The sequence below is a fragment of the Haemorhous mexicanus genome, chromosome 13, assembly GCF_027477595.1.
Source record: "Haemorhous mexicanus isolate bHaeMex1 chromosome 13, bHaeMex1.pri, whole genome shotgun sequence".
In the NCBI taxonomy this organism is placed as follows: domain Eukaryota; kingdom Metazoa; phylum Chordata; class Aves; order Passeriformes; family Fringillidae; genus Haemorhous; species Haemorhous mexicanus.
Genome location: NC_082353.1, coordinates 13,460,079 through 13,470,211, shown reverse-complemented (window position 1 = coordinate 13,470,211; position 10,133 = coordinate 13,460,079). Strand labels below are relative to the sequence as shown.

The 10,133-nt window shown below is 50.1% G+C and overlaps 1 protein-coding gene across 2 annotated transcripts; it reads right to left on the bottom strand.

Moving 5' to 3' along the window:
* Positions 1-491: 491 nt before the first annotated feature.
* On the bottom strand, positions 492-5,319 carry MEX3B (mex-3 RNA binding family member B). 2 transcript variants are annotated; one of them, XM_059858489.1, is made up of 3 exons: positions 5,175-5,319; positions 4,142-4,378; positions 492-3,176 (listed from the first exon to the last, which is right to left on the bottom strand). In XM_059858489.1, the coding sequence occupies exons 2-3, from the start codon at positions 4,374-4,376 to the stop codon at positions 1,762-1,764; spliced, it is 1,650 nt and encodes a 549-aa protein (XP_059714472.1). In that variant the 5' UTR covers positions 4,377-4,378; positions 5,175-5,319; the 3' UTR covers positions 492-1,761. The 2 variants fall into 2 exon arrangements, with proteins under 2 accessions (XP_059714472.1, XP_059714470.1); XM_059858487.1 differs by lacking the exon at positions 5,175-5,319 and having other exon boundaries at positions 4,142-4,951.
* Between the last annotated feature and the right edge of the window lie 4,814 nt (positions 5,320-10,133).

Genomic DNA, 10,133 nt, shown 5'->3' with positions numbered 1-10,133 from the left:
GGAGGCTACTGCAGCCCTCGCTCTGCTCCAGAAGTGCCAAGTTTGGGATGCAGTCCTGAGATCCCTGGGCACGGCAGAGTCAGGAGAGTCCATCAGCACAGGGCAACAAAGGAGCATCCCCTGCTCCCTCCTTCACCTGCTTTTCAGTTTCCTACTTCCTATGCTTTGTCTGCCAAAGGTAACAATTCACATGAACCCAAGTACTTTTCATGACTAGAGATTTTAAAAAAAAAATAGTACTTTGTGCTGTGGAAAACCCCAGTAATGTAACACATATTAAAAAAAAAAAAAACACACCTCTTTTTTTTTTCATTAAAAACATATTATAAGGTATGATAGCTGGCAGGGTTATTCTGGTAGCCTCCATGAGTTCCAGCAACATTAGCATGACACAGTTTAAACTCCCATCATGTTTCACTGATACAACCAGGAAACAAAAATTCCAGAAAAAACTCTCAGCACATGAAATCAAATCACCACACAGAGTACCCTTTTTTTTCTGTAATATTTTATTTTATTTATATAGAAATACTTAAAAAAACATGAAGTAGCACCATTACTTAAGTTTTACTTTTATTATGTAGAACTTTAAATGTCAGAAAAATAAAACTCTTGATACAATTTCAAATCTTGTCTCAGCAAATATAATATTAGTATTTGACCATGAGGTTAAAGGCCCTTTATCATAAAATAAAATATACTTTGTTTTTAAACTTTGCTCAGTAAAGTACATTTAAGCTCAAGTAACGTCACCTACATATACATAAACAAGTGGTAAACAAATGTATTAAAATAGAAATACTAAAACTATAGTGGTGCAACAGAATTTTTGTAATTTCCACTGAATTCTATTTATACAAATGTTAGAAAGCTTCAACAGTTCCTTTTGACATATGTTTATACATTTCCATTTTTGTAATAATATAGAATAAAATATGCTTTATATCACTGAATAGAAAATATGCTGGGTGAAGCAGATTTAAAAGATTTTTTTCTGAACCTATAAAATCTCCATCCCAACAGAATACTGTTCAAAGCATTACACATTTTATGGTTTGTAATTCCGTTCACAATTGTGTGATATTAAAATAATACAGTGTTCTTTGCCATAAGGCCATACTAAAATAAAAAAGATTTAACCCAGCTACAAAAAGTTCACTGAACTTAAATTAAAATACTTGTAAACATCTTTGCAATATGAAATATAATTTTTCAAGTCAAAAAAGAATAAAATACTTCAATCTGTATTAATGCAATTTATCTTTAAAACCTTTAAACGTTTTTAATATATATAAGAGATATGTTACAGTTTTGTTGGTTTTTTTTTCTTTTTTCTTTTTAAAAGTCTGATAAAGCTGCAGTATCATGGTTTTTCACAGGAACTTCTTGCCCTTTCAAGAACATTCAGAAAAGTATCCACCCATAGATTTAATTATTTTGTAATAAGCATCCTAGAACTACCAGCACGTTTTACTAACAGTCCACACACCATTGTCATCATCATAAGCATCTTCTACTTTCAATTTTTTTTTTCTGTTTTTTTTTTCTGTTTGTTTGTTTATAAAAAAGGGGAGTTTTGGAAGCTTCGTATTAAAGTACAGTGTAAAAACTAGCCTAGCACTAGAATGGAGTCGCCCGTTATTATTTATAGCATGCACCCGCTGTCACACCACCCCCCAGCCCTCCCTCGGCCGCAGCCCGCACCCCTCGGCGTGCGGCGGCCCCGGCCCCGCCGGCCCCCCCGGTTCGTGCCCCCGGCGCTCAGGAGAAGATGCGGATGGCCTGGGTGACGGCGCTGTGGCACACGGGGCACTGCGGCTCCGTCTTCTCGCAGATGCGGTTGGCGCACTCCATGCAGAAGAGGTTGTGGCCGCAGGGCACCAGCGCCGCGATCACCTCGCTCTCGAAGCACACCGAGCAGTCGCGGCTGCCCTTCCGCCGCACGCCAGAGGAGGAGCAGGAGGAGCTGGACGAGGAGCTGGAGGAGGAGGACGAGGAGGCGGAGGAGTCGGAGGGCAGCCCGGGCAGGTGGGCGCCCAGCCCGTTGGCGTACAGCGGGTAGGAGGCGGCCAGCAGCCGCCCGCCGGGGTCGCTGCGCACCCGGCGCGCCAGCGGGTGCTCGGTGCCGGCCGCGCTGCCGTGCAGGGGCGGGGAGAGCCGCGCCGGGGGCGGGGCGGCGCCGCGCCGGGGGCCGCTCACCAGCAGCGCCAGGTTGGCATTGGCGGGCGCGGCGCCCGGGAAGGCGGCGGCGGCGGCGGGCGAGGGCGCGGGCGAGGGCGGCGCGGCGGGGCCGCGCTCGAACTGCGGCCAGAGGAGGGCGGCCCCGGGCGGCGGGGCGGGCGCCAGGTCGAAGCCGGGCGGCGAGTCGAAGGGCAGCTCGGAGCAGCAGTCCGGGGAGGAGAGGACGTCGCCGCCGCCCCCGCCGTACACGTAGCCGTTGGCGCTGTTGTTGTTGTTGTTGCCGTTGTGCGAGAAGCTCAGCGCCGGGCTCGGGGGGCTGTAGTCGGCCAGGCGGGCGCTGCCGCCCGCCCCGGTGCCGCCCCCGAAGTAGGAGTCGGTGGAGGCGCTGCCCAGCGAGCTGGAGCTGTCGTTGCGGTAGTTGCAGAAGGGCTTGCGGCCCGGGGTGGGTGTGATGCTGGGCGGCGTGGGCTTGCTCCAGAGGCTGCCCGTGCCGTTCAGCTCGAAGCCCACGTCCGTGCCGTTGGCGTGGAAGTCGTTCTCGTCCGTCAGCTCGATGATGCCGCCGGTGCGCATGGCGATGTGTGCCTCGATCTCCTCCCGGGCCCGGTCCACGTTCTCTGGCATGCCTGTCACCTCAAAGACCGGCTCCTTGTCCCGGCTCGGGGTCACGATGTACGTGTGCGTCTGCTGCTGGATGCGCTTGATGGTCGCCCCCTTGGGCCCCACGACCAAGCCCACCACGCGATAAGGCACCCGCACCTGGATGGTGGTTTGGCCGGGCAGGTTCGGGGGGCCGGGAACGGTGCCGTTCAGGGCTGTGTTCTTGTTCCGCGAGGCTCGGATCATGGAGAAGTGCTCGGCCGCAGAGATGATCTCCCTGCGGGCCATGGCCACATCTTCCTTTCTGCCCGTCACAACAAAGAGCGGCTCCTCCCCGCGAACCGGGGTCTTGATGTAGGTGTTGGTCTTTGCCCGCAGAGCTTTGATTTTACAACCTGGGAACGAGATGCGGAGATGGAGGGCGAAGGGGAGGGGGAGGAAGGGGAGGTGGTGGGGGAGAACCGGTTACAACCCATTGTTTGGGTGCAGCTAGGGAGGGGAAAAAAAATACACACCCACCCGAAACACATTGCCCCCAACCCCAGGTGATCGCTGGCATCTCGTCCGGGAGCCTCGGTCACGGTGTAAAGTAATGTCAGCCCACAGCCCTGGCACACGCCCAAAGGCATCGCAAGTGGCCACCGACACATCTGCCATGCAAACTGCCCCAAAACTACCAACGTGCAGTTCACAGGGTCGGTAACAGAGGGGGAGAAAAAAATAAAAAAGGGAGCGACAAAAAAAAAAAAAAAATTAAAAAAAAAAACCGTGCAGGAAAACTGCACCGCCAGAAAAAAAAAAAAATAAAATGCAAGCAGCCCTCACAAATCAACACACCCGCCAGTCCACATTCCTGCTCAGCACTTTCCTTTTGGAAAAATAAAATCAGTTCTTAAGGTGAGGAGCAGCGGCTGTACCGAATGAGCCATATTCCCCACTGCGGATGCTTTATTCCAACCCCATTGTTCCACTTCTCCACTCCATTTCTCTTCCTTAAAAATAATCCACGATTTCTAACTTTGGGGTGGTGGAGGGGGAAAGCACCGAGGCTCCCATTTTCCTCCCGTTTCCTCTTGCAAATCTTAACTTTTGCAGCCGGAGGAAAGGACAGATTTTTATTATTCTCCTGATTTTTTTCCCCAACCCGGCAGCTGAAAGTGCATCTCGAAACTGATGCATAACACTCCTCGGAAACATCACGTCTGCCGCTGCACTTTCTTTGTCTGGGGGAAGCCGGCACTGGCCACCGCCGCACGGCTGCAGCGTTCCTGGGAATGGCCAGTGTCGCATCTGAGCCGCCCGCCCGGCAGCGCGGAGGGGAGACCCGCGCCCCCACACCCCCTCGCATGCAGGCACCCACCTTGTCTCCCCACTATCTCAGCGACATGTTCCGAGCTGGGCACCGGGACGCATTCAGTCATGTTCACGCTCTTTTTCCGAGGCTCGTTGTCGTAAATGGAGCCCGTCTCGTCGTTGTCCAGCCCCAGCAGGGAGAGCTGATCCAGGGCGATCTGAAGGGCTCTTTGGTCATCCAGGGTCTCTCCCCCGCCACCACCACCACCACCGCCGCCGCCGCCGCTCCCGTTCCTCTCCATGTCTGCAAAAAGCGAGCTGGGCATAGTCCCTGTGTGTGGTGCACCCTCCGCCTGCGCTCGGCTCAGTAGTAAGAGATCAGACACAAAGGAGAACCCAAGGCAGATGGCCAGCAGGAGAGAAGGAAAGGGAGGGTGGGCGACTGCTGGAGACCAGGGAATTGTTGCCTTTTGCTTGTATATTTTGTATCTTTTTTGCTTTTTTTTTTCCTCCTCTCAGTGCAATCCGGTTTATAAGATGTTCTCAGGACCCCCCCCACGACTCCCCCCCGAGGTTTTTTTTCGGTTGGCTTTTTTTTTTTTTCCTTTTTTTTTTTTTTGTCGGCTGGGGGTGGGGTGGGGGGGGTGGGAAGAGGATAAGCGAGAGGAGCTCCGATGGCTTCCCCCCCTCGAGTTCCTCGCCGGCCACAATGCCAAGCGGCGGCAGCGTTTCTTTAAGGAGCCCCTCCCAGGCTCCACTCCACTCACTCAGCGTTTTTTTTTTCCTCCTCTCCCCTCCTCTGTCTGAGGCTCTGCTGCAGCCAGACGGCTCTGGAGAGGCGGGCGGGCGCGGGGCGGGGAGCGGGGGCCGCGCCGGGCGCCGCAGCGTAAGCGCCGCTCGCTGTCACCGCGCGCCGCCGCCGCGCGCCGCGATTGGCCGGGGCGGCGCGGAGGGGCCGGCGCTGCCCCCCCGGCCCGGCCCGGCCCGGCCCCGCTCTTTGTTGTCGGCTGCCGAACAATGCCGGGCACCGGCCCGCCGGCCGCCGCTTCCCCCCCCCCCGACCCCGCCCCGCGCCCACGAGCGCCCGCCGCCAGCCCCACCTGAGCGCCGGCGGAGGGGGCCGCGCTTGGGGTGCGTTTTTGCGGCGGGGGGGTTGGTTCGGGGTGTGGGGGGGTGCCCTTTGTGCGCCGTCGGGTTCGGGAGCGGCAGCGCCGCCGCTTGCCGGCAGCGCCGCAGAGCCCCCGGCACCGCCCCCGCACCGGCCCCGACCCCGCGCCGGCAGCGCCGCCGCCCCTTCACCGGCCCCGCGGGCGGCGGCCGCGGGCGCGCGGAACCCCCCGCCGGCTCCCGCGCGGCCCCGCCCGGCGCGCGCCCCGCGCCTGCGCGCCCCTCCCTCCCCCGGCGCGCGCAGTGCGCCCGCGCGGGGCCGCGGCCGGGGCGGGACGGGCCGAGCCCTCAGCCCGCTCCGCCCGGGCCCTAAGCTCGCTCCGCCGCCCCGAGCCCGTGCTGCGCCGGCGGAGGCGCCTCCTGCCCGCCCCGCGGGCGCTGCAGTCCCCGGCGGGCGCGGGGTCAGAGCCGGTGGGAGCCGCGGCCCCGCCCCGTCCCGCCCTGCCCCGGCGCGCCCCGGGCGCGGGGTGACGGCCGTGACCCGAGCGCGGCCGTGTCCCGGTGCCGGCCTGCGGCCCCGGCAGCGCCTGCCGGCCGGAGCGCCCTGACACCTCCGTCCGCTCGTAAAGAGCGCGAAGGATGGGAACGCCTCCCGCACAGCTGCTCCAGCGTACCAGCATCTTACACCGCCTCGCTAAACCACTGGGAAATAAATCACCTCTGCCTCTTCCTTGGACTTTGTATGACCAAATGACTTCACCTCTACCTCTACCACAGGACCCTGCACCCAGCAAAAGCGGTTTTTTTTGTCAAGTACTCTGTCACAAAGACCTCCCTTGATGGGAGTATTAGACATGAAAGTGCCCTCACCGTTGTCATAAAACCACCAGCATCACATTTGATTGCTCTGGCACTTTTCCGTCCGTAAGCATCCATACTCAGTCCTTGCCAGCTGTCAGGTACAAAGCCCTGATTTTTTCAGAGTAATCATATAACAAGCAATTGTTTTCCAGTATCAGGTATGACAGGGACTGACGTTTACAAGTGCACCCAGATCTGTTTAGCCAGCTGCCTGTACAAACAAGTGTAACAAGTCACAGGTAATTGTTTACATGCAGTGTTTATTGCAAATTACTGTCACTTCGCCAGGATGTTTGAATGTTGTATAACAAAGCTCCAGTGGATTGTTTTCCAGCAAGGGTACACACTGGTGATGTGCTTTCCTAAGTGCTGAGCATGTCCCATCAACTAAGGAAACTGAAGTTTCATATTTATAAGATTACTTATTATACAGATTTACTTGCATAGGCAGCAGGGCTGGTTTCCATAGGGTAAACAAGAGGTCACTTATAAGTGCTCAAGGGTCCCTAAAACTTACAACAAAATAATACTCTTTGTTATTAAATAATTTTTTGAAAGTTTAATTCTTTGCAATCTTTTTAGTTCAATGAGTCTAAAATCTATGAGACAGAACATCACTGTACCCATTTACCAGACAGGGCAGGACAGGACAGAGATGAGATGAGATGAGATGAGGGAAAGACACATCAGTGTAAGGAATTGGTATTGTTGGAATCCAACAGTGAAAGTCATAAGTAATGAAATGCAGGGATATGAGGAGAGTGGTTGCTTGTGCTTGGATTTTACCTGTTCTTTGTTTTGTTTCTTCACCAGACTTGTCAATTTTTTCTTCCTTCCTCTTCACACCCCATCTGCTTAAACAGATCACTGTACCTTACTGAACAAGGAGAAAAAGAGAAACAAGTTATCATCAGGTTTATGTTCCTCTATGGAAAAATTTCCCAAAGCAAGATTCCAGGCAGAGCTGGCTTTATTTTTAATGTTAAGCTAGAAGCTCTAATTTAAAATGCTTAAAATGCACTTCAGAATGAGCATGATACTTCCAGGGAGCAGGGGGAGAAGAAGATGCATTTCTGGGAGACTAAGCCTGCACTGGTGTTCCAAGAGCCCCATGAATCCTGTGGAATGCTCCAACATCTCAAACACTATTACTTTTTTAGTATTTTGGAAGACATTTAAGAGCAAACTAGAGGGAATAATAACAATTAAAAAGTTATACTGGTGTACCTTAAAACCCCCATGTGCCAAGAGCGCAGCCCTTGGGGAGCACAGCAGCTATGCAGCAGTATGTTCATATGGCAACAATAAACATGCACCAGATTCATACAAATCTACTCCCTCCACAAAAGTATTGCTTCAGAATAACTTAATCAGGTCTAAATTAAAGTGTTATCTGTCTCCAGAACGCCTTTCGTTCCATAAAACCTTGAAACATGCACAGAATTAAACTCCATCTCTGGGGGAGAGACCAACCATCCACCTAGCAATTTACAGCAACTTAACAAAAGCAGGAAGGGAGGATATATTACAGGCAAATACAGGACTCGGTGCAGGAGGAGTGTAATTCTCAGTCCTTTTAGTTTCTCTCTGTTATCATTTCCCATTTGTGACAGAAGTAATAAAACTTCCTTCCTCCAACCTTTATTTAATTAAAGTGTAAGGTCTTTGGGGCAGTGAGCTTACTGTGTGTATATATACAGCACCTAGCATGAAGAGGTCATGAATTCATCTCAGCCCTTTAAATACTCCTCTAAATACAAAGCATTAACAATAATAAGAATAGGATATAATTTTCATTTAGAATGGATGAGTCTTCTGTTTTCAATTATCACAAAGAATAAATTACATGCATCTCAGGGAATAATTAAATTAAGGGTTAAGGGAAAGTATTTCATACCAGAGGCTTGTAACTCTGGGGTTTTTTTACTTAAAGACACTGCTGCCCACTCTTACAGCATTTACTCAAAATTCTTATTTGCCATAATATTACAAAATAATGTCCCAAATCCCATAGGCCAGCTCATCAGTTAGTGTAGGGGTATGGTTTAATCTGAGGCAGTGCATGTGATTACTGTGATAACATACCCAAATTAACCTTTTGCATGTGCAATAAACTGCAATTAGCAATCTGCAGACAACTGACAAGTTCCTTCGTTTCCTGTAATATGCAGCAATACACAAGCCAGATTTCCTATTGAATCCCATATTAACCTATATTCGGTGGCAGTGAAATCTCAGAGCACCGTGTCAGAATTTATCATCTTTCAATGATGTCAGCTCCACCTCTTGACAGTTCTAGATGAGATGTTTATAAACAACTCATCCATAATCTGACCAATTTCAGCTGAAAATGTTTATCATTTTTTCACCAGTTGTTCCAGCCACTTTGAAGGCTATTACTAAGGGATGGGCCGAGCTCTCACAACAGTACGGTTGTGTTAATAAACAACAAGAAATGAAATGGAGATTGAGTAGTGAGTGGCTTTGTGACCCCTCTCTGAGGGGGAAGGAGGCTCAGGGGTAGGGAAGCTGCAGAAGTGCCTCTTTCCCTTGTGATAAGGAATGTCACATCAAAAACTACAAAATGGGAAGATGATGTTTCCACAAGCACTATCATTCCCATAATTCCACACCTCTCCCTGCTACAGAATTCATTTGCAAAATATTTTTTTAAAAACAAAGATCTTCTGGGACAAGTCATGAAAAGCAATTTTGCTGCAAACCAGAATAAGTCTTGCACCTTTAACAGTCACCATCAGTCTAATATGTTGATACAGTACCGTAAACCTGAACCAGCTCCTAGCAGCTTTACTGAACTGCTTGATTCCAATATAATAAAACAAAAAAGATTTTTGTAATAGGCATCACATAACTGCACTTCTTTCATATGCCTTTGCCGGTAGTGTGACATGAGCGATGAGCGTGTGCATGCATGGAGGGGATGAAGTGCCTTATAAGAATGCAGTTTTGTTTAACGTGAGTGATGGAAGGGAATTCAAAAAGCATAAAGATGCCTTTGTAATAAATCAGAACTAACCAGCCAGATCACCTGCCCACTTTAAGGCTCTCCACCAGGGTTTGTGAGTGGCCTCCTTCACAGTTATTGTTCCGCCCTGCCTCTCGCTCGTGAAGCAGCGTTATCGCACGGTGTATCTGAATGGAGTGGTGTTTAACAACCGTGCCAAACAGAGTTCGAAATTCAAATCCCTTCTGCCCCTCCTTTGCTTTCACACGACGTGTTTGGAGCCCATCCTTCCCGTCTGCTCCCGCGAGCAGCTCTCCCTCTCCCTCTCTCCCAGTGGAGCGCTCCCGCTGCGCGGCTGCGGGATTGGAGCTCTTTGTTACCATGGCCCGTGGGCCAGCTCTGCGGCTGCGATGCAGCGCCAGCGTCTCCGGGCTGCGAGGCACCCACCGCACTCGTGGGCACTGCCTCTTCAGCTGGGCTGGGTCAAAAAGGAAAAAAAACAAAACAAAACAAAACAAAACAAAAAAGGAAGATTTATATCTGTATATATATTTATATCTGCTTAGACTGAGCTAGATAACTCATAGATCTGTGAGGTACCTCATAACCTTGAGTCTTTTTTAATCAGTTTTAATCTCTCAAATAGTAAATTATAATTAAAATTTAATATCATTTTAATCTCTCAAATAGTTAATTATAATTATGGTCATAAAACATGTACAACCTTTGCTTCCTCTCTCCCCCATCCCTCACCTCCTACTCACAGCTGCTACATGAAGAAAAAGAAAATAATTGTCCCTTTAATGGTAATTGTTTATAAACTCCTTTTCACAAAGACTATGTTTATATACAATGCTTAGGCAAAAACCAGGCAGAAATGCAATACTCATAATAAACGAGCAAATAATATATTTCTGACCATAATTCCAGTGCTCTCCAACAAAAGAATATCTAATTCCTGTCACAGAATTGCCTTGTAGGTTGAAGTTCAGCATATAAATACACATGGGAAAAAGATTAGATTTTAATTGATAAGTATTAATCATCATTCACTGCTGTCTCTGCAGGAAGCCCCGTGTTAAAGCATCTAGTTAATATACAGTATAATGGATAACCTTGAGGCAGA